The following is a 26,400-nucleotide window of genomic DNA, read 5'->3' on the forward strand; positions in this document are numbered from 1 at the left end:
GGTACTTTAACTCATACTCGAACTAACTAGTTTCATAGTTAATTTAAAACAATCGATAAACAAACGAAAAAACAAACAAAAAAAGACAATAAAAAACGAGCATAAAACAAACGAAATAAAAGGGAGAAGAGGAGGATTTGATGCACCCTCAACCTACATGTATCGTTGACACCGTCTTGGGTCGTAATCGATGGTAGATTTTATCTCGAGAGGCCGTCGTCGACGAAGGATAAAGCAAACACGCGTTTTGGAAACTTTCTGGACAACGATTTTCAAACAGTGATATCTCCCTCGTTTCACGACGAAAATTCGATTTAAAAGATGTTTTGGAAACTAGAAAGAGAGGAGAACAAGGATCTTAAAGCAACCCCTGCTCGTTTTGGGTTATTGGGCACGAAAAACGAGCACAAACAGAACTGGACAGACAAGAAGAAACCGCGAAAACAGAGTGTTATTTCACTCTGTTTTTCGAGGGATTTCGTGTACTCTCAAGGGCAATTTGGCTCGTAATTCTTTGTCTAATGTGTAGATGGATGTTATGTGGTTAATTAGGAGCAAGAAACTCGAGTTTTTATGAAGGTTTGATGGAGGAACGAAAGGGTTTTCGAAGAGGACACACAAACAGTTCCAGTTTGTGTGTCGGTTTTGTTTAGGGTTTTTGGAGGATGTTTAGGGTTTGTTTCTGAGGTTTAAAGCTTGTGGGTGATGGTTGGATGTATGGAGAACTTAGAGGAATGAATGTATGGTGAAGGGGTCGTATTTATAAGGAGTTAAAATAGGTTAAAAGGGAGGAAGGAGCAATCGGGCTTGCTCACGGATGGCTGCTGTCCAGCCGTTTTTGTGAGGGTTTGAGGGGGGTTTTCTTGGTGATTAAGCTAGGATAATATGAGTAGGATACTAGGGTATGGGTTAGGGTTAATGGGTACGGGTCTTGGTAGTGTTTGGAGCGGGTTTGGGCTCGGGAATTGGCTCGCAAAACAGGGGGGGGGGCTCGGTTTATGCGGGCTGCTTGTGAGGGGTTTGGGACGAGGATTTGGGCTGTGGTATGGGGGGTTCGAACAAGGGTGGATGGGTATTGGTCTAGGTGGGTTAGTGTACTCGATATTCGTGCCAATTCGCAAAGGAAACGGGCTCAAAAACCGAGCTAAAAACGAGCTCAAAAACACATGCTTAAAAAACGAGTTTTCTTCGCTTTTAAAATCGATTTTTCAAATCAATTAACAAATTAAAATAAATGACTTTTCAAATCAAAAATACTCATAAAAATGATTTTTCAAATCAAATATTTATTTTATTTTCAATAAAATAAACTTGGGAAAATAAAATTCAAAATAAAATAAATTAAATTGAAATCACCTTAAAAGGCTTTAATTTAAATATCATTTAAATTAATAAAATGAACTCACTAAAAAAAACATTAATTTAAATATCATTTAAATTAATAAAATACTTCATCGACGACACCCATTCTACATCGTAAAACGAGCTCCAAATAATGACAATGACAACTAAAGAATACATGTGTCCTATCATCATCGGGTGTTTGTCGGGTTCTCTATAAATTCCAATATCGACGGATACGGGTATCTACACACTTATCATGCTCCAAGCACTTAATTCATTTGGGACATGTGCATAATGGCATTACATGACTATACTAATGGCGAAAACATTAGCAATCAATTCATGTAGACAATAGTTCTTAGGTTCGGTAAATAACCATGACTCTATCATGGTGATTCCATATTCATCGACATGAATAACCTACTTAACTGGTTGATTTTTTTTAAGATGAAGGATCATTATCAACATAAGATACCTATCTAAGTGCCAATCCAACATCCCATGTTTTAATAGATTCACATGATGTCCAATATCATCCAGAATTGAAAACCTAAACACTTCTTTATAAAAGACAGTATATGCTCATCATTCCCAATGAGTAATGTGTCATGCAATTCATGAAGGATGATTTATCCCACTAAACTTCATGTCTACACACGACTGTCACTGACCCCCACTCAATTCCACATGTTTCGTTTTTGACAACTCATTTGAAGCATTTTATGAATTGAAATAATCATTGCTTTTCTAAGTGTTAGTTAAAACCATATATGTCATTCACATATCCCTTTCAAAATACCCATTTTGGGAAGTGGTCTTAATAACTTACTTATTTCCATAATGAAGTATAGCAATGATTTTGAGTCTTTAGCATAGCTAACAATTAACTCAGCTTTCTCTCTATGCAACTCTTAATCATAAATTTCCATTTACTCTGGATTGGTCTCAACAATCCCAAATAAATCCATTTACTTGTATAGATGCCATTTTAGTTTCATAAGGCTCTTAAGTAAAATGTCGAATTTTAAAATCTCTAGTTATATCCCTCCATCGATCAAAATCTTACAATCCAAGAACATCTTCTTTTGGTCTCCTCGCGTAGTTCCCTTAAGAACATATTCTTTTGGTCTCCTTACGTCGTTCCCTCAAGAACATCTTCTTTTGGTCTCCTCACGTAGTTTCCTCAAGAACGTCTTCTTTTGGTCTCCTTTATACGAAGAGTTTGTGGCTAAATTCACTCCCACTCTATCTTTAGGAAAAATGCCCTTTTTCTCCAAAGATAGCTTTGAGCCACAAAACAACTTAATAGTGATGGAGAAGGAGGGAAAACGTAGTACATATCAACCTAATGGTGATTTAAACGAGACATAGTCAAAGGATAAAATGGACTAGGTGATTTAAATTTTGATAGGGTATCAAATAAGGTTAGCAACGTTCCCTTGTGTGAGTTCAACAACTCAATCATAACTTCATAATTGATCTTACATAAGTAAATTGTGACTTTAGTCACAATGGCATGAGGAGAATCGAATTCATAGCTCATGGACATATAATGATTCAATCATTATAATTGTCTATTAGATCAATTTAAGTTGATAAAATCTTAATGTTTCTCGAAGCAAGTAGTGAATGATGATTAATTTTAGAACAAACGATACAATAAAGTAAGTGACTTGGGTTGCAAACCAAGTCACCAATATTTAAAATACAACCATTGTTTAAAGAAACAAACAAATTTCCAAGTCGAACGAGGAAATCAAAATAGTTCTAAAAATTCAACATAAAACTAAAGACAAAATAAAATAAAGCCAAGCATCCACCGATCTAGCATCATGGGCGGCTACATCTAGCTTCCCTTAAGATCTTCTAGGCTTACTTTTCTTTGCCCTTGTCCTTGCTTGGATGCCCTAATTACAATAAAAAGAGGTAAATATCACAACTTGTATCAAAATACCAAAGTTGAGATTGAAACAAAAAGATAGGGATAGTAATTTACCTACTGGAATAACTTTTCCAGCTTTGATATCGCCAAGGTACTTAGGACAATTTCTTTTCCAATGCCCAACACCATTACAATAGTGGCATTTATCCCCGGATGGGGCACCCTTTTTGGGCTTAGAGGAGCTAGCTTCACAAGCTTTTCCTTTGTTCTTGTAAGGAGCTTGCTTCTTTCTCTTGTGACCACCTTTCTTGAAATTCCCTTTGCTCTTTTGATTAATGTTGAGCACATCCTTGGTCCTTGGTGGTGCTAGCATTTAGCCTCATGTCCCTCTCGGCTTGCACAAGCATTTTGTGCAATTCATCAAGGGACACTTTCAAGTTTTGCATATTAAAATTCACCCTGAATTGAACATATGCCATAACCTTGTTTAAGGAATGAAGAATTCGATCAATGATGAGTTCTTCGGGAATCTCTACCTTTTGCATTTTTAAGGTCTCAACATGCTCCATCAACTTGAGCACATGAAGGCTAACGTTTTGGCCCTCCTTAATGTTGAGATCAAAGAATGCGGAAGGCGCTTCATATTGAATGATCCTCGGAGCTTGTGAAAACATGGTCACAAGCTTCGTATAGATCTCATAGGCGGTGCTAATCTTTATAGCACTCCTTTGGAGTTCGGCCTCCATTGAGAAGATCAACACAATTTTGATCGTGGTCGACTCTTTTTGGTAAGTCTCATAGGCTTGCCTAGCAGCGGGAGTAGACCTAGCGGTAGGTGCGGCGGGAGAAGCCTCGGTAAGGTAACGAATCTTATCGTCACCCTCCACGGCCAAGCGAAGTTGTGCGTCCCAATCGGCGAAATTAGACCCATTCTTTTCTAATTTACAACGATCCATGAAGGATCGGAGCCATGAAACATTGGTGAGAGTGTTCGAGCTAGTGGTTGCGTTTGAATTTGGAGTTGCCATTGCAATTGAGAAAACAAATTTGACTACAAAATAAAAGTGAATGAATTAATAAACATCTATTGTTTTGATAATACTTGTAAACATTTTAAACAAGTTTTAAGCATTTATATAGTGACCTCTACCCAACTATTAAAAATGATCCCGAGATCCAAATTTATATCAATTCGGGCACGGTGAGCCGATTCATCCCTTATCAATATAACTCGGTGGATTAACTCTTTAATCGATTCTACTTCTAGAACTCTAGGTCGATAAAATTACTCTAATATTTATCTTTAGCCCGAAACACATGCGACTACGGTCACGAATACTTCCGTTGAGCTCAATCCAAATTTCGATGTAATAACATTTTACTACCCACTTACCCAACGTAACAAGTTTAGCACCACGGTGAGCCGAGCCTACTTACTTATGAAATTGGGATTCATGGTTTCTACTATTTGGGAAGGTTAATTCTCAATTATTATTTAGTGAGAGGTCTTGTCAAATTATTATCTATCACGTTTTAAGTGAACTAAAGCAATGAACTACGATAATTTTAATTGACAAGGTCGATGACTCGATAAATAAATATGCATGTGTAGTTATGGCGATTTGGCTATGCATGCAAACATATAAAACAAATGCAAAGCATAAAGATAAAATCCTAGTATGGCCTTCCTAAAATAGTAAATCAAATAAACTATTTACAAATTCGGAAACCAACTCCTTTGGTCCCTTGAACTTCATTTGGCACGCACTCCAAGGCAACACCGTCTTTGTTGGACCGCCTTCTTGAATATCACCGTCTTCAAGGAACTCCGGAATAAATAAATTACATAGCTATTCTACTTTATACAATATAAAATAAAATAAAACTAAATAAAATAAAAGAGATACGAGATCATATTAATTACAACCGAATTGATATCCCCATTCATTTCGGGAAATACCAATTAAACAAAGGCCATACTAAGTACAAATTACATAATACAAAAAATATATAAAAAAATATATGACAATCATACTAAAATGTAGCATTAATATATGTATAAAACATGCCATGTGAAGAGCCAAATCGCCCTATTTAAGGTCACATCGTATATTCGTTCCGGTTTTACGGGTTAGTGTGACAATTAACCTTTTAAAATCACATAATATTACATAAATCAAATCTATGTCTAGGTTAATTATCCTAACCTTCTTAGAACTCAAAATTTAGTCTTCACTAAACATTTGACAATAATTCAACTTGATATTATACAATTGCTCTTTAATCACTATTATTCATAATAATAAGGAAATAATTCCCAAAAAGTCATAAAAAATCGAAAAATTTAAAATCATAATTTTGTATATTCTGGAAAATTCCCAACATCCCAACTTTTTAATAAAATTTTCCCTTTAAATTATTTTAGTTTATTTCACAAATAAAACATAATTTTAACCCTTTAATTCCAAATTAAACATAAAATTATGCAATAAATCAAAATTAAAATTTTAAATATTTTTAACAAGTTTCTAAAACCTGGAAATGACAAATTTTAAGCCCAAAAGGCGAATTTTAATTTTAATGACTATTAAAGTTGCTATTTATCAATTTATATCCCATAAAAATTAATAACCATTAGAATCATACGAAAAATAACATGAAACTTTATATCTAAATTTCATATCATATATACAACATTGAGAAAAAATTTCATGCCATAAAATTTATTTTAGCTATTTTTGCCAAAATAGTCACTATTTATTCGATTTTTATATCTAAAAAATCATACATCATGCAAAATTAAATCATTTGATCTAAAACTTTACATACAGTGTGTAAATATTACATGTGACAACATACTAAATTTTTATGGGCAGGAACAAAGTCTAACCATTTTTAACATAAATACCTCTATTTAATCGACTTTTAACATGTAAAACTCATAAATCATGCTATATAAAACCATTTTATATGAAATTTTACATACAACTTTTAAAATATTCATGTGAGGTCATGTAAATATTTCAAGGTCAGAACCATAGTCTAACTATTTTTAGCATTTTATTTGTCAGTTTACTCACTAAAATGTAATTAAAATACTAATAATCATTTTAAAGAGAAATAAATTACCATAAACCATCAAAATGACCTAAAATCAATTTAGGACCAGAAATTTTAACATGCAAAATTTTCGTGGCATTTATCTTCATAAATCACAAATTTTAAGTTTTATATGTTAACATATTAACTCGGAAAAACAAAACCGATTATGCATGCAACAACTCTTGCTCTGATACCAATTGAAAGATTCATATATCTCTTATTAGACTCCTCTAATATCTAAGTGTTTATAAGTTTAGTCATAAAACTTAAAGGAACTTATGCATGCATAACTATTAGAGTAAAAAAGAAGAATTTAGTTATTCTTACAAGGAGGCCGAAAATGGTTTATACTAAATTGGTCTCCTACCAAGTTAGTCTTCTTAAGAATAATCCAAATGCCCCAAAAACCTTAGATCTAATTGCAAGATCTATTCCTCAAGGATTGTACCAAAAAAATCCTTCTTAATACAAATATTAATTTGGTTACTAGAAATTAATATTTGTGTCCTTAAAAATACTAATATTATTTGTATACTAATTCTAGTATTATGTAAATAATATTAGAGATTTTTGTGAGAGTTTATAGTTTTTGTTTAACAACCAAAAACTAGAGAGATGAGTTCTTATTCATGTAAGAAACTTATATGAATGAATGAATCATTTTACAAGAGAAAAACTCCTCTAATTGATTAGGGTGGCCGGGTGGTTAGGAAGGCAAGAGTGCCCAATAACTTTGCTAGTTACTCTTCTCAAGAGTTTAGGTTTGCATGCATATCATTAGTAGGTAATCATGATGTTACCCACTAATTAAAATAACAAAACACAAATCCTCCTTTCTCTCCCATTTTACACGGTTCATGTATGTAATATGGATCCATTTTAACTTTGTCAATTTGTTAATTTGTATTGTGTGACAAATTGGACATGTTTCTAGACATGTAGTTTAAATAATGCATTTTTAACAAATTAAAAATCATTATATAAATGAAATAAATCACATACAAAATTAACTTAGTAATTCACAATTACAATAACTTAAAATGGGTCATAGAATTTTAAATCATAACTACTTGTATTTATAATAAACAATTCATTCTTTTAATTTAATTGTTTCATAAACAATAAATAAACCTTAAGTAATAAAACAATTTAATTACTTAGTACGAATCTCATTTAATCGAATTACAATAAGATACGTATTATTTCTCACAAAATTATTTGTTCAAATTTAAGGAATTAATTAACTTGTATCGTCATACAATTAATTAATTAGTCAATTAAGAATGTTTCCCTAGAGGTATGACCTTAAGGGATCAACTGATCACCACCGTCACACGACAGTAATATCAAACTCTAGTCAGCCAATCATTACCGATTAATGTGGATCAGTTGACAATAAAATGTTACTTTCCCTTTAGTATTCTTAATATGAGATTTAAACATGTGATCGCATTATTGTCGAGGACACATACTCCAACATCTTCATCCCGGTCTTATCTGGCAATAATGATCATTACAGCTGTGCATGCATAAACTTCGCATCTGAGCAGATAGAGTATCTTGACAACCGTCGTTACGATGATGATTTTGAAAAGCTTCCATATTTTGGAATTGCGCGTATTGCGGTAATAACTATAAACAGCATATCTAAATTACCTTTAGTGTATATGTATTCTGGAAATGTAAATATTGTTTCTAAATTGACTATTTTTTTAAATACCTTTACACTGTGATTTAATGGGCAAGTTTCTGGAGTCTAAAGGGATTGCCAAAGGTTTAAAGGTTGCCGGGTTTAATTTTGTCAATGTAGAATTTAAATGGCAAGGTAGGGGTTATTCGAGGTTTGACTGTGGGGTTTACATGATTATACACATGTTGCTTTTCTGTGGGAAACCTTTTGACTGCGCCCTAGGGGAGATGGACGTTATCAACCTCATCCGGGCTGAAGTGGTGTCGATCCTCATCCTGAGTGACCATAACAAAGTGAGGGAAGACGTTCGGCAAAGGATATCCCAATTCAAGGAAAAGTATGCTCAAGTTTTGAATTCGGGCTCGTATGCTGCACAGAAGCGGAATCTGGACGATGAGGAAGAGATTACTTACAGTAAGCGGTCCCGTACCGCAAACCCACCCCCTAAACGTGTAGAAGGAAACCCTATGGTCAAACCTGTAGTTATACGGGCGGAAAGCAGCCCTGTCGTCATACCTGCATCCGTGCAGTATTCAGGAAGCCAACCCATGCACTACTACAAAACATGCCATGGACATCACTATATAGACATTAGAGTTTTTAAAACACCGATGTCTAATATTTAGACATCAGAGTTTTGAAAAACACCGATGTATATACAATTCAATAAACATCCGCCTTTTTAAATAACTGATGTCTATTTAAATTCACGTTTGATAAACATCAGACATTCTAAAATCTGATGTCTATTAAATTCGCCCAAAATTGGTTTAAAACTACCCCCTAATCACATTACTCACATATTAACCTAACTCCTCTTACCTGTCACTCTAAACTCCTTCAGTAGCACTACTCCTCAAACCTCCATCACTCCTCACATTCGCGTCCACCATAATCCACCATTCGAACTCCGGTAACTGCTCACTCTGTAATGCCGCCAGCCGCAAAGTCGCCATCGTCGTTAGTCGCATAATGGCGTCTCTCTATTTTCACTAGGTTCATTTCTTCTCCATCTCATTTTTTTAATTTCTTTGTTGATTTTTGTTACTGATTTTATTTATTAGTACATTAATTCTATCTTGTGCTTTATTATTTGATTGTGATTTGAAGAAATTGCTGAATTTTGGGGGAAAGTTAAACCCTAATTTTGATGAATTTGGGTGAACCTTATATGATATCTCATCTGCTTGTGAACTGCAAATCAGTTGCTTGATTTGTCTCATTTACAAGAATAATCATCAATTGTTTGTCTATTTAGCTTTTTCGATTGTTTCCCTGCTTGATTGATTTTGGACTGTGATAATATAAGAGTTCACTTATCTTTAATTCCGACATACGGGATATATATTATGTTATCTTGTACTCGTAAGGAGCAAGTTCATTGTTCACAGGTGTGGAGCGATAGTTATTCAATGAATCGAAATGTGACAACAACGAAATGGAGAGTAATGATAGTTATTTAATAAAAGTGAACTGATTTTCATTACGTATTTATATACTTATATTATACTCCATATTTATAAAGTTGTACAATACAAAAAAAATGAGTAGTATAATGAAGTTTTTAATCATGGTTGGAGTGTTGCAGATTCGCAGGTACGTATGATGCAAGAACGAAAACGGGAGGTGCAAATGGTTCAATTAGGAATGAGCTAGACAACCCTCCAAACAATGGATTCATCCATGCTATTAATGAATGTGGTGAGTTAATTCAATTAATTAATGATAGCTGATATTGTGTAACATCGTTGTATGACATAATTTGTGGCGTCTTTATTTGTCTTAGAACCAGTGAAGGCCAAATTTCCCAAGGTTACATATGCGTATCTTTATCATGTGAATTTCTTGTCATTTTAAATTTCAGTCTCGTTCTTTGATTTTATTATATGATTGAATAAAATAAAATGACTAGCTGGAGTGAGCGTGCTTTTACCATCATTATGAAGATTTACTACATACACAGTCACGTAGATGTTAGGTGCATGCAACTATGCAAGTGAGCCTTGTTAAACTAACTCATCTTCTGAAATTTGTTTGGATAGCTGAAGTTGTTGCAGTTGAGGTTACAGGAGGTCCTAGCATCAACTTTGGTCCTGGTTGACCGGTACGTGTTACAGACAACCAACACGTCTTTAATTTCGAGATACGGGATATATATTATGTTATTTTGTCTTTAATTTCGACATACACAATTGTTCAGTTATTTGTACTCGTGAGGAGCAAGTTCATTGTTCACAGGAAATATGACGAAGGTTGTTTAATCTTAGGTTCATTTTTCAGTTATCTTGTACTCGTGGCAGTGTTTTTACTGACAGCAATACTCATATTTCAACAGATGTGAAAGTGAAGGATATGCTAATGAGGATATGACTCGTATGGTTGGTTTGTGTTGTTCTATATGTTCATTATTTGACAGGCAGTAAACTAAACATGAGCCAGGTACTTTTAATTTTTTCAATGTCTAGTTTGGTCCAACCATGCTTTTGTTTTGGTGTCTTTTCCATTAAAACGTGCAATAATGACATTTTAGTATTGAAACGTAGACTTAGAGTTTAGTGCTTGATTTGATTTGGAAAAAACAATTTCTCTTTAGTAACCTTCAATTGATATCCCTGTTTCTTTTACTTTCCTTTTCCGGCCTTTATAGAATGCTTACTCTTTCTTTCTGTACGATGAGATATGATAGTGATGAATTCTGATTTTGCAGTGCTACCAAAGTTAAGAAGGCAGATGAAAATTACCGGCTGGTTGGCTTGAGTGCTGAAAAGTTGCTTTGTATATGACTGCTGAATGATTATCAACCTCATATTCCTGATCTTGATTCTCTTTCTAGTTTAACAGTTTTATTTTAGGAGTTTTTGAGTCCTGGCTGCTAAAGGGTATAGGTTATCCAGGAGGTCACACAGGCGAAAGCATCAGTTTAATGTCGCTTCTACTATGATTATGTAAGTTCCTCATTTTATTTGGCTTAATTTCTCTGTGGGTTTATCGGTGAATCATAAGTTTTCATCACTTCTCTGATTTTGGGTGACAATTCATCTTAGCCATTTTTGTTTGATGTATTTATTCTTGAGTTTGTTTACCCACAATTGTGACGTATTAATGTTGATTATGCCTTCTTATTGGTGACTTACTTAGGATCTCAACTTCTCTAATGACAGTGAATCTATTTATGCATGTTCCACATGTGTGTAACGGGAGATAGGGTTCCACATGTGTGCAATTAGAGATGAGCGGATCTCGGTTGTCAAGAAGTTAATTTGGTGGTGGCAAGTAGTCTTGCCTCTTCGGCCTATTTTTTTCCTTTTTAAGATCAAGTCATGTTATAAGTTTAGGGTATAGATCTTTTAATAATTGACTTTGTATAATCGGTGTATGACGATTTTTGTTGTTAATTATGGAATTACCTTGCATTTGGGATCATGTGCTCATCTTTGACAACAATGGCATAATATTTTTTTATAAAGAATATATTTATAGGACATCAAATTTTTACAAAACTCTGATGTCTATGTTTTACTATAGACATCACATTTTTCAGATATTTGATGTCTATGGTGTGAAATAGACATCAGACCTTTAAAATATCTGATGTCCATACGTTGTATAGACATCAGATTTTTGAAAATCTGATGTCTATTGGTCGAATAGACATCAGAATTAAGTCTGATGTCTATTAGTCTTATATGGACATCACTCAACTTAACATCGGGTGAGAATCTGATGTCTATTAGTGAAAAAGTCCGATGTCTAAAACGTTTTTTGTAGTAGTAATGTCTGTCGTAAGGAGCCGCCCTCGGTCCGGGGGGGATGGTCTGGGATGCTCACTGGATTGTGGGGCTGCTGGTACTCAGACTCTTGTTGTCTCTACCTTCTTACGGAATAATCAAACTTTGGTCAGGGGTGTTAGATCGCGTCGAAAGCATGCGGTGGACTATTGCTTGTTAGATGACCACAACTTTGAAAATTCGTTAGTATCTCTCAAATTGTTATAACGTGTTCAATTAATTACGATATTGAATTTTTAATCAATTTCTATATTTAATTGATTACTATACATGTGTTTCATTGCAGCGAATCAATATCTTGGTTCAGTATGCATGCAGCGCTACGCCGGTCAGACATCATGTTCATACTTCCTGAGGTTGTAATGTCGCCTGTTGTGATTGACTCCTGGGTTGTGTTGCTGAACCACTTGGAGTCCGCTGATTACTTACTATCTAGGATGGCCTTCTTTGGGCTATGTCATATGTTACGCCCCCCAAAGCCTAAACGTCATACATTATTTTCCTGGTTATTATGTAGTCTCACTCACTTCTGTGAACAGGAGTGTATCATGCAGCTGTTGGAAATACGTGAAGCAGGTTCACAGTCTAATGTCATCAATGATCGGCTGTACCTAATTTGGGATACCTTCATCCAGGACTGTAATAAAACTTCCAACCTGAATGCTGAGTTTATCTTCATACTTGTCAACATTGGTGGGCACTTTGCATGCATATGTATAAATTTCGGAGCGCAAACGGTCGATCTCCTTGACTGCCAACCTCATCCCAACTGGGAGCAGTCTGAAATGTGCAGAGTTACTCGTCAAGTTGTAAGTTTGATGCCAATAAATCACTTTCGAATAGGATGAACAATATATTGTTTATTTAATTTTACGTGCTTTCATGGCAGGCATCAGCTATTAGCGATTATTTGGATGCCAGAACCGTCGACAGGGAATACCAGATTACTAGCTTTGAGCATCGCCAAATCCCGTTCAGGTGCCAAATACCCCTCCCAAACATAACAGAATCAGGGATTTTCTGTATGATGTATATGCTGATGTACGAGGGTCAACCTTTTGAGCATCCAGACTTAGAGAGGAAGAGGAATCGACGGTACTTGGTAGTCGAGTTGGTGGCGACCCTTATACTAGCTGACATAAACATCAACAGAGACGTTTTCGAAGCGAAGTTAGATGGGTTTATCGCTGGAAAAGATGAATTATGGGGGAAGTTAAAAAAGAAGCGCAAAATGAAGAATGTTTTGCCGAAAAAGTAAACCATTTGTGGACATATTATTTTGGTTTTTTTGTTGTTCTTGACTATTCGTATTTTGATTAGCAATGTTGAAACTAATGTATGTAATGCTATCTGTATTTTGTGGACATGTCAGGCAGTTGTTATGATAATTGTCAATCAATTGAATTAAATTTTAGTTTCATTCAGATGAAAGTGTTATTGAAAGCGTTAATTGGGATATCCAAAGTGTAAATGTGATGAGAGGGGAAGTGTAACTGTCAACACACTGAAAGTGTAAATGTTAACACACTGAAATTGAATTTTAGTTTCATTTAGATGAAAGTGTTACTGAAAGCATAAATTGGGACAGTCAAAGTGTAAATGTGACGAAATTCAAAGTGTAAGTGTGTCATTCACATGGAAGTGCTTTTGAAAGTGTAAATGTGGTGAGATGGAAAGTGTAAATGTTAACACACTGAAAGTGTAAATGTGTCAATGTGATCACATTTACACTTCCTATTTAATCATATTTACACTATCCATATCATCACAGTTTACACTGAAAGTTTCATTGAATCTGTAAGGTAGGGTTAGACTTGATTTAATCACAAGTGTAATTGTTACTTGAAATAACATACGCAATCCAAATAAGTTCAAGTAACACAATGTTTGGCAATCCAATAAAACAGAGACATTTTGGTTTTATGACAGTGTAACTCTAACGTTGGTGTTACTCAAAGTTACACTAACTGCAGTTCAAAGTGACACTGCCATGAGACCAATTCCTAATCCCTCGTTCCAATTATAGCATATCAAAGTTTAAAGTTACACATTCAAAATACAAAAGCTACATTATCACTGCTGTGACATCTATTCTTGTTCTGATTCCAGCTCTTCCTCCTCCTCTCCTTCATCCTCTTCTGGGTCAGACAACCCCTCGCACAATGGTGTGTGTGCTGAGAAGGGGTTAAGGCAGTTTCTCTTGTCGTAATTTGTCATTCTCTTGCAATTCTTACACTTGCGTTTGGGTTTTCTATCCAACGCCAGTGCTTTTGTTTTGGCTGACAACATTCGTTTTCCGCTACCCTTGTTTTTCGAATTCTTTGGTGGCAATATCGTCACTACCTCACTGGCCGTACAATTTTGAAATTTCTCCATTTGTTGATTTTTATTCAACACTTCTCCTAATGGTGACAGCGTGTCCTTAAATCCCCTAATTATAGCGGAAAAGCTTTCAACATCAGTCACACCTTTGCCTCGAAGGAGCCCTACAACCTGATGAACCTCTGACCACATTATTGACATTGCAATTTGTTTTTCATCGATGACTTCCATGTTGTCTGTCCCTTCACCATTACAATTGAACATCCTTAATCGAAGATACTCTTTCGTCCATCTATTTACAACATAATCGTCTGGTATAGTCTTCATCCCATTTGCTGAAAAAATCCATATTATATGGCGGCATAGGATGCCGGTTCTTTCAAACATCGTACAACTGCAGCTTGCTTTACGTGTACCTAGTTCATCAGTTAAGGCTATCATGTAAGTATAAATGTCATATTATGGAAAGTGTAAATGTCATATCATGGAAAGTGTAAATGTCATATTATGGAAAGTGTAAATGTTATGTTATAGAAAGTGTAAATGTGATGATATGGAAAGTGTAAATGTCATATTATGGAAAGTGTAAATCTTATATGGAAAGTGTAAATTAAATTACCTGGACTATATGCAACTTCAAAATTCTTCCCCCTGGACGAATCTTTGACAATAGTTACCTCTAGCTCGGCTCTCTCAGTGAAACCTCCGATTCTACATGTATCAATTGAGTAGATGGCCTCTTCCTTGAAGGTGTAGAAAGCTGAATAGGTGTACACCTTTGCAGCATGACTCTCTAACGCCAGATGTGTTGACGTCTTTGTGGACGAGTGCTTATCACTGTTGTCAAGCTGCTTTTGTGTATGTCTTTGTTGGTCCATAGCGCTCTCAAAACGCATCCAAAACTCAACCAATGTTTCTGACTTATGCTCAAACCTCTTAAAAAAGCTATTTTCGCTCTCTGATCTTTGAGTCGTCCTCATAATAGACGCCATCTTCAAGTCTCTGCAATGCGTCATCACCCATTGTCCCCTTATAGCATACGTATCCGCAAACCAATCATTGGCGCCAACACCATGCTCTTCAATAATTTGCTCCCAGATAGCATCGAATTCTAGCTCATCGTCCCATATAATTTCATTAAGTTTACACATGAAGTCATTATAATCACTCCTAGAGACACCAAACTTACTGGGCATTTTGTTCATTATATGCCACATACAGAACCGATGGCGCGCTGTCTTGAAAACAAGAGGGACATATTTGATAATACCTGGGTCCTAATCTGTAATTATGTACTCGGGTTCCTTACTCCCTATTGCTTGTAAAAACCGGCTGAAAACCCAATTAAATGACTCATAATCTTCCCTTGCAATTAGAGCCCCATAGAACGTCACTGATTGTTTATGGTGATCCACACCTGTGAATGGTGTGAATACCATAGAATACTTATTTGTGGAATAAATTGGGTCGAATGACACCGCATCACCAAAAATTTTGTAATTCTCTCGGGCAGTACCGTCCGCCCATATAGCCCTACGTAGGCTGCCATCATCGTCAAGATCGTAGTCAAAGTAGAAACTTATTCTTGTTTCAGTCATTTCATTAAAATGGTCTACGGACAACTGACCATCACGTTCGTGAATGAAACATTTAACATCCCTATGGAAGTTCTTAAAATCATTTAAGCTTGCTCCATTGTTTTTGAATCCATTCACCTGTTCTTTGCAGATTTTGTAGGTCTTTGTTGCTCATATCTTCAGCTGTCAATCAATAACAGATATGATATATATATATATATATATATATATATATATATATATATATATATATATATATATATATATATATATATATATATATATATATATATACATATATATATTTATATAACGTGAATGGATTTATTGAATTAGTATTGACAGTGATGATATATTACTAACCCTTGAGTTCGAAACGATTATCGTCTTGTGATAATCTGTTATGTTGCGCGACAATTTCTGGAACTCTCTGTCCTTAAGTGAGATAAGCTCGTGATTGTGACTCTCGGTCAATTAATAGAAAACCATTCTTCATATATATAGTCTTATCCCCGCTTTACACCCCACTCTAGTGACTCTGAATATCCTCTGTGAATTCTCCCCAACTAGTCCGTCACTATGATCTTTACTCGGCGCCTTGCGAACGAAACCTTCTCGATTGCAAACAACAAGCTTTGACTTGATCTCTCCGCCACGCCATTTTTTTCGTTGTGTACCTACGCACATCAAACCCACAAGCAATGGTGTATATCTTATAAAATGTTACCGCGTCCTCTATCCCCCTAAACTCCTGCCCGATGTACGGTGTAAACCTCTTTTCAACCTCCCTGCACAATTCCTGCCTGTCAGGCTACACTCCATTTTTGTTAAGTGAATCTGTAAATAGGACTTGTTAATACAGTTCACAGAGTGTAAATGTAAAAAAGGTAGTGTAAATGTAACAGCTATGAAGTGTAAATGTAAATATCATCAGATATGAAGTGTAAGTATAAATGTAAAGCAAAGCAAAGTGTAAATGTAAAGGGAATCAAACTGTAAATGTCAAATGCAAGTGTAAGTGTTTCATATATGATGTGTAAGTGTGATACGTAGATGTGTAAATGTCCAAATTGTTATGTCCCCAAAGTGTAAGTGTAAATGTAAACGTCCACAAGTGTAAGTGTAAATGTCATCAGAAATGTAGTGTAAGTGTGATGTTCTAAAAGTGTAAATGTCAAATGCAAGTGTAAATGTTTCATATATGTTGTGTAAGTGTGATACGTGGATGTGTAAATGTCCAAATTGTGATGTCCCCAAAGTGTAAATGTAAATGTAAACGTCTAAAAGTGTAAGTGTAAATGTCATCAGAAATGTAGTGTAAGTGTGATGGTGTAAAAGTGTAAATGAGCAATATCAGTGTAAATGTCAATAGATGTGAAGTGTAAATGAGCAATTATCAATTTTTTAAATGATGTCACATTTGAATTTCTGATTGTGATGTCCTTTAATTTGCATAGTCTAATACTTACAATTTTGATCTTGAAAAATAATCGGAACTGAAAACTGGAACAATCAAAACTGGAACAATTTCAAAAAAGTAACAGTGATATTATTTGTACAATCTTCATGTGAAAATGGTGAAGGTAAACTTTAAATCAATTGCAAGTGTCAGTGTAAATGTAAATGTTAAGATAAGGACAGTGTAAGTGTAAATGTCATCAGAAATGTAGTGTAAGTGTGATGTCCCCAAAGTGTAAATGTAAATGTAAACGTCCAAAAGTGTAAGTGTAAATGTCATCAGAAATGTAGTGTAAGTGTGATGGTGTAAAAGTGTAAATGAGCAATATCAGTGTAAATGTCAATAGATGTGAAGTGTAAATGAGCAATTATCAATTTTTTAAATGATGTCACATTTGAATTTATGATTGTGATGTCCTTTAATTTGTATAGTCTAATACTTACAATTTTGATCTTGAAAAATAATCAGAACTGAAAACTGGAACAATCAAAACTGGAGCAATTTCAAAAAAGCAACAGTGATATTATTTGTACAATCTTCATGTGAAAATGGTGAAGGTAAACTTTAAAACAATTGCAAGTGCCAGTGTAAATGTAAATGTTAAGATAAGGGCAGTGTAAATGTGATGATCTGAAAGTGTAAATGTCCAACGTAAGTGTAAATGTTGTCAGAATGCTAACTTGTTTAGCACACTGCGTTGAAAACTATAACAATCAAAAATCGATACTCAAAACTAAAATCTTATCTTCATTTAAAACCCAGCATTAATTTTGAAAAGTAATGAACACATTCACAAAGATTCAACTGAAAATATGAAAACGGTGGCTGTAAATAATAACTAAAATGAACAAATACCATGACATGCAGATTATACCATGACTTTCATCCATTTTATTCAACTGAAAATATTAAAAGGTGACTGAAAACAATAAATAAAATGAAGAAATACCATTGATGCCGTCTATTATCTGCATGGCTGCGATGATTTGCAAGTTTTAGAAAGAATTTTAGGTGAATTTTGCGCGTTCAATAGAAAAAACCCATGTTTAGAGAGAAGAATAGTAGATAGAAAATGGATGAAGAAGTGGAGAAGAAGTGTGTCAAGAAAGGAAGTAAGTTGGGAGTGTAAACATAGTACAGAGGATATATCATTTGTCCGTCAGTACAACAATTGGGAAGAACAATTATCAGGAAATGTTCTCCTCTCTCCTATCTAAGCTTTTCCCTTTTTGTTTTGGCCTATATTTTGTAAACAATCTCAACCTTAAATGTTGTCCATCTAAAGGTCCTTATAAGGACTTAAGGACTCAAAGGATGTAATGGACTCATTAGATCTCCACTCTATAGTAGAGTATATATATATATATATATATATATATATATATATATATATATATATATATATATATATATTTATATATATAGGATCATATGAGTTTGGTTTTTTTGGTGAGTTACCCCTCTGAATCTGAACCATTAATCTAATCTAAGATGGATGGCTAAGATTAAATCTTGCTTAACCTATAAATACTCACTTTTCTCTTCATATCCCTCATTATTAGTAAAATCACACACTCTCTCTTCTTTTCCCCCTAAAAAGCCAGAACAAAAAAAAAAAAAAAAAAAAAAGAAGAACGACGACGACGACATCGTTCAACCTTGTCGAATTCAATCTTCATCAAATTCCTTCAAATTGCAGGCTACAAACTCAATCTTCATCCTCAATCTTCATCATCCTCATTCAAATTTGTCATCCATTAGGGAGATTCGTTGTCGCTTTCGCTTCATCTTAGTATTTCTCTTCAATTTCACTATAGGTAAGTAGTAATTTTGTTTTTCTAGATCTGATTTGTGCGTTTTCACTTTTCATTATCGTTCTTATTTATTATCCGCTTCATTTTCGTTGATTCGTTGTATTTTCGTTTGTACTTATGTATGATATTTAGTCTGTCTCACTGTTTGAGACTTCAAAAAGTAAGAAACTCACTTTGTACAACAATCAAGATGTCTCAAGCATCAAACTGTCGAATTTTTTCTGTTGGTGTTAGTTATTGTATTGCTTTGACCGAGTTATTGTATTATTCAAACTCAGTTATTGTATTTTGTAGTTATTCCTTGTTTATTGTGTTAATCTGTAAATAATAGTTATTGTATACTTTAACCGAGTTATTGTATTATTCTAATTCAGTTATTGTATTTTCTAGTTATTTCTTGTTTGCTATATATGTTAGAATATATTTTGTTAATAGTAGTTATTGTATAGCTTTAACCGAGTTATTCTATTATTCAAACTTAGTTATTGTATTGTTTTAACTTACTTATTTCATAATTATTTATAACTTACCCCATTTTTTTGCTTTTAGATCTTTCAGTGAGCTTTTGTTTTCTGCAGATTCAGCCCTCATCAATAGGCAAAATATGGTTCTCACCGGGAAGAAATACTGGTGGAAAAATGGTGAAAACAACGACAAGACGCGATTGTCGTTGGAAGAAACACTTTTAGACGTAGTATATCGATAAATATATGTAATATTTGTGATATTACCACTGTTTGATGTATTATTTGAAACGCTTAGATGTAATGTTACTGATGCTTAGTTATAAATTATTGGAGATGTTTAAATGTAATGTGTTGGAAAGTTAGATAATGAAAGTAAGTGATTTTTTTTAACCTTGTTATATATATTATTATTTCATTTTTCTAATTTTGCTATTACATTAACCAATCTTAATTATTGATTGAATGAAAATAACTAGTTATTCAATTAAACAACATGAAAACAAACACAAGATAGAAATTTGATTATATTTGAGTTTCATCTCAATACAATAACACGATTTACTCATTACAATAACCAAGCTTCTGCATTACAATAATTACAAATACCAAAGTTTTACATTATAATAACTGAGTTTCTACATTACAATAATTGAGTTTCTACATTGGAATAACTACAAATATCAGATTTTCTATATTACAATAACTGAGTTTCTCTACATTACAATAACTAAGTTAATCAGTTAAACAAGATGAAAGCTAATAAAAAATGACCAAGTATGTACATCAATTTTTCCATTGAACGTCACCTATACGCGTATATCGTGACTCAACCCGCAAATCACCGAAAAGCAGAATATAACTTAACAGAACACCCAAGAAGTAACTGGATTGTAAAATAAGTGGATTGTAAAATAACTATAACTCACGAGTGAATAACTGAATCACATATAGAATAACTGACTTCATTCATTACAATAACAGAGTTTTCGCATTACAATAATTACAAATACCAGAGTTTCTACATTACAATACCTGAGTTTCTACATTACAATAATTGAGTTTCTACATTACAATAACTGAGTTCCTACATTACAATAACTGAGTTTCTACATTAAAATAACTATACATACCGGAGAACATTATTATCAATAAACAAGTTATTTTATTATAGTAACGTAATTATTCTATCATACAACATCAGTTATTCTATTACACGACGTCAATTATTCCATGGAGCGTCAATTATCCATGTTCATCATCGTCATTCCACCTGCAAATTACCAAAAGTAATGAAATCTTATCAGAATTTGTTGTAATCAACAAATTTTCTGTTGAATTTGTTCTTTAGTAATGTTATTAATCATGAATTCGCAAAAAGACAGAAATCTAACGAGTGTTTGTTATTCTCATCCTGCTTTTACTTAAATTCACGGGAAATTAAACACAAAAATCGGATTTGATTTGATATATTAGGGTTTTTCCGAAATTTCTTCATTAATTGGAGAAAAAATTGATCGTATCAATTAAAATAATTAAATTTGTGAATGAATTTGGTGTAGACGATTGAAATTACAAAAAAAAATTGGAAGAATTGATGAATTTGTTGATGAATCTGGATGATTTTGATTGAATTGATGAATTTGTTGTGTTTGTAAAGAGAGAGAAAGGAGAAAAAAAGTAGACAAGCAGTGCGATGAAATATTTTGTGTGAGTAGGTATATTTGTTACATCAATTGTATATATATGCGGGGGTAACTCACGAAAAGTGGCAAACTCACCGGATCCTGCCTCTCTCTCTCTCTCTCTCTCTCTCTCTCTCTCTCTATATATATATATATATATATATATATATATATATATATATATATATATATATATATATATGAGATCTAATGAGTACACCCTTTTTCATTGAGTCCATAAGTCCTCTTTAGGACCCTTAAAAGGATAGGATGGAGGGCTGAGATTGAAGAGGAAAAACAAGGGATTAGTGCAAAAAAGATGGGATTGTTACTAATTAATTACTTTCCCTCACTACCATCACTAATCAAACATCTAATTTCACTATATAAACCTTCTTTTTCCACTCACTTCTCTTTCATCTCATAAAATTATCATTCCTCTCATCTCTCTAAAAACCAAAAAAATAAAAACTACCCAAAAATAAATCTCCTCTCATCCTCACTCACCCACCCACTCCGACGACCACCCATGCCCCTCCGACGACCACCTCCCTAACCACACCCACCACGACGCCACCCCGCCAGCTCCAGCCCCACCACCCTTTCTTGTCGCGGACCTATCACCGCCCTCTGCAACCGACCCGCCAGATCTGCCACCACCCTGACCACCCTTCTCTCGCCCTTCTTCTCCTCACCACCTGACCACCACTAACACATACTCCCCTCTCCTTCCTCCCACTCACCACCACCACACATGTAACATGTAAAACATCAACCCTGACCTCCATCCCGACCACCACACATGCCGTCCTTCACCCACGACCACCACCTCCTTCCCCCAGAAAAACCTCGCTGCCCCAACACCCTTACACAACCACCATTCTCCGCCGCACATCACCACGCGCCACCACCTTCCTTCTTCCTCCTTTTTCCGTCACCTTCCTTCTTTCTCATTTTTCAGATCTGCAACAACAACCCGACCCACGTCTCTCCTCTGCCGCCTCTTTCTCTTTGCTGTCGCCTTCACTCTCGTTGCCGCCGCCTCTCTCTCCTCTAACATACGTCGGATTTTTGTGCTTGTTTTTTTATTTGTTTGTGTGTGTGTCGTCTGTGTTTGATGTCTTGCGTTTCAATTTTTTTTGTTCTTATTTAATACGAGTATAAGTTATTCTTGGTGTTTGTTTTTTTATTTATATTTTGCTTTTTTTTTATTCAGATTGGAGTTTGTTGTTTTTATTTTTTCACAAATCCGTCTTTTTTTCAAATATCGTCTTGTTTTATATTTTTTCAAATCTCGTCTTATAAAAAATCGTTTTGTTATATATTTTTTTTAGATTTATGATTAGATCTGGTCTTGTTGGACTGTTTTTTTGTTTTTTTCGAGATCTCACAAATATCATTTTGTGTGGGTTGGTGAAAGAGGACGGTGGTGGTGTTGGTGTCATTTCTCAGATTTACAAGTGTAAATCTAAAAAAACACACTTGTATTTTATTAAAGTTATATTCATTTTTCAAATTTACATTCGTAGATCTAATAAATATATAGTAGATTTTTGAAAAAAAATCGTATTATCATGATTTTTTTTCGTAGATCTAATAAATATATTTATTATACTCATATTTCTTTACATTTACACTCGAATTTCTTTACATTTACACTCATATTTCTTTACATTTACATGCATTTTTCATATTTACACTCGTATTTCTTTACATTTACACTCATATTTCTTTACATTTACACGCATTTTTCAGATTTACACTCGTATTTATTTACATTTACACTCGTATTTCTTTACATTTATACTCATATTTCTTTACATTTACACTAATAGTTTTTACATTTACACTCGTATATCTGTACATTTACACTCAATTCTATAGATTTGCACTCATATTTTTTGTGGATATGAGTTGGTGGTGGAGGACGACGGTGGAGGTGTTTTTTGGTAGTCGGACTAAAGTTTTACTCGTAAAGGACCAAAGTTACACTTATAAAGGACCAAAGTCACACTCAAAGGATCAAAGTTACACTCTAAAACCTTCAAATTTACACTTAAAAAACTACATTTACACTCGTAAAACACCACATTTACACTCGGTAACATGTTAAGATGATATAAATTCAAATTGTAGAAAATTGCCTAAAAAATCAAATTTACACTCTTAAAGTACTACATTTACACTCGCAAAACATCAAAGTTACACTCGTAAAATGTTAAAATTTTATAAATTCAAATTTTCCGTCACAAAAAATCAAATTTACACTCGTAAAATATTACAGTTACACTCGTAAAACATCAAATTTACACTCGTTAAATGTTAAAATTATAAAAATTCAAAATTTTCGTCACAAAAAATCAAATTTACACTCTTAAAATGTTACATTTACACTCGTAAAACATCAAATTTACACTTGTAATATGTCAAAATTATAAAAATTCAAAATTTCCGTCATAAAAAATCAAATTTACACTCTTAAAATGTTATATTTACACTCGTAAAACATCAAATTTACACTTGTAATATGTTAAAATTTTATAAATTCAAAGTTTCGGTCACAAAAAATCAAATTTACACTCTTAAAATGTTACATTTACACTCGTAAAACATCACATTTATACTTGTAAAATGTTAAAATTATAAAAATTCAAAATTTCCGTCACAAAAAAAACAAATTTACACTCTTAAAATGTTACATTTACACTCGTAAAACATCAAATTTACACTTGTAAAATGTTAAAATTATATAAATTAAAAATTTCCGTCACAAAAAATCAAATTTACACTCTAAAAATGTTACATTTACACTCGTAAAACATCACATTTATACTTGTAAAATGTTAAAATTATATAAATTCAAAATTTCCGTCACAAAAAATCAAATTCACACTCTTAAAATGTTACATTTACACTCGTAAAACATCACATTTACACTTGTAAAACTCATACAACATTACATTTACACTTCTGAAATCTGAAACTCAAAACTGATTAATTAGGGGCTAGAGAGAGAAAGAAAAATTAATTAGTGTATAGAAAATTGATTAGTGGTAATTTTTTTTGGTAATTTTCAATCTCAACCACCCATCTCAATCCAACCATCCACATTTTTTACCTTTTCTTTTTAATAGCCCTTAATCAAATTCATCTCAACCATCCATTGAGTCCATCCAATGGCCCTTAGAGAGACTTATGGATTCAATGACACATGTTGGACTCATTAGAACTCATCTCTCTCTCTCTCTCTCTCTCTCTATATATATATATATATATATATATATATATATATATAGGATCCCTGTTTGCTGGGGGACTCCTATAACTCGAAGAAAGAAGAAGATGGTTCACTCTACCACGCTTTCCAACGGTGCTATGAGTTGGGTCATGTTTGGTGAGTTACCCCTCTAAATCTGGACCATTGATCTAATCTAAGATGAATGGCTGAGATTAAATCTTACTCAAGCTATAAAAACCCACTTTTCTCTCAATCTCCCTCATTATTAGAAAAATCACTCTCTCTCTCTCTCTCTCTCCTCCTCCTTCCTCTAAAAAGCCAGAACAAAAAAATCAAACCTCCGATAATCAATTTCTATTGTTACGTTCTCTTCATCTTCAATTTCTCTCAGTTTTCAGAGTGATTTCGTGCTTGTTCTTCGCGCTCAGTAGATCTACTTCGTCTTTATCTTCAGTTTTTGCAATCAGGTAATCGTTTCCTCTTATAGTACTTTTTTTTTAACTTCATTTTTATTTTTCTTTGCTTGAATTTCTAGTCTTTTGTGTGTCTATTCTTCAATTTATTCAGTCATTTTCATTATGTAGTTCAATTTGTCGTGTTTTTGTTGTTAATTAACATTTTCTATTGTTTTCGCATCATTCTAGGGTTTCGTAATTGTATTTTGCATTTTTGTACCTGATTTTGAATTTTGATGTTGCTCTTTCTGGTTTTTGGTGATTTCGTTGTGCTTTTGTTACAATGAAGATAATGTGTTTGTTGAAATTATTCGTTATTGTAATATATTGATGTTGTTATTGTAATATAGGGATTTAATGTTGCATTACATCTCGATTATTTTATTACTTTAATCAAGTTATTGTATTGTTCAAACTCATTTATTTTATCTTGTACTTCTTGTTTTGTTGTGTTAGTATATAATCTGTTTAATAACAGTTATTGTATTACTTTAACTGAATTATTCTATTATTGAAACTCAGTTATTGTATTTTATAGTTACTTCTTGTTCATTGTCTTGGGATATAATCTGTTATGTCCTCTTTAGTGCTAATTTAACCGGGTTATTGTTTGTCCGTGTGGTAGGTTGATTGCTTATGTGACTTTTTGGAAACAAGGAAAACAACAAAAGAAGGGATTGTCGTTTCTACATTCAAAATTGTTGATGTTAATTTTGAATGAAAAACAAAGCAGATGAACGATAATGAATTGGGATTTTTTTTTACCATGTATCACATGCTCACATATGAGGGGAAGATCTTTCCGTCGATGATAAAGCGGAAATTGGACAGGATCTCAATATGGCTTGAGATGGTTGGTATTATGATGAACTTAATTGTTCTCAGAGCGTCAACTGTCAATTTTCGTCATTATAAGCATTTAAAACTGAGATTTGTGTTTTCTTAGACAAAGCAAAATTAAGACCAATCTGAGGATCTTCTTCTTCATTTGAAGCCCGTAAAGAACATGGTAATGGAATAGCAGCAGGACTTCCAGACTTCAGCCCGTGCAAAGAGATATGACCCTTGATTGACATAAAAAGAATTATGCAAAAGATGCTCTTGACAGAGAGCATCATGATCGGGATCTTGAGGGAAGTTAGAATCTGATTCGGTGTCCGTAGCTGATGAAGAGGACACCTTAAAATTAGAAGATCAGAGACACTTTTTTTTTACTTTTCTTTGAGATAGCCAGTTATTGTACTGTGTTAGTTCAGTTATTTCAATGTATTAGTTGGATTATTGTATTTCATTTTGCGTAGTTATTCTATTCTACAAACTATGTTTTTATTTCTCTAATCTTTCCAGTTATTTTATTGTGTTTTTATGGTATCTCAATACTTATAGGTGGTTACTGTATTTCAGTTGCATAGTTATTTTCAACTTACGCTCTTTTTTGTTTTTATTTCTTTTAGTGAGCTTCATCTCAATATAATAAACGATTTACTCATTATAATAACTGAGTTTCTATATACAATAACTGCAAATACCAGAGTTTTATATTACAAGATAGAAATTTCAATATAAATGAGTTTCATCTC

The 26,400-nt window shown here is 33.6% G+C and overlaps 1 protein-coding gene across 1 annotated transcript; it reads right to left on the reverse strand.

Annotated features, from left to right (window-relative positions):
- Window positions 1-13,894: 13,894 nt before the first annotated feature.
- On the reverse strand, window positions 13,895-15,324 carry LOC141617082 (protein FAR-RED IMPAIRED RESPONSE 1-like). The gene is made up of 2 exons (XM_074434252.1): window positions 14,748-15,324; window positions 13,895-14,562 (listed from the first exon to the last, which is right to left on the reverse strand). The coding sequence occupies exons 1-2, from the start codon at window positions 15,322-15,324 to the stop codon at window positions 13,895-13,897; spliced, it is 1,245 nt and encodes a 414-aa protein (XP_074290353.1).
- Window positions 15,325-26,400: the final 11,076 nt, after the last annotated feature.

The sequence above is a fragment of the Silene latifolia genome, chromosome X, assembly GCF_048544455.1.
Source record: "Silene latifolia isolate original U9 population chromosome X, ASM4854445v1, whole genome shotgun sequence".
NCBI classification, from domain to species: domain Eukaryota; kingdom Viridiplantae; phylum Streptophyta; class Magnoliopsida; order Caryophyllales; family Caryophyllaceae; genus Silene; species Silene latifolia.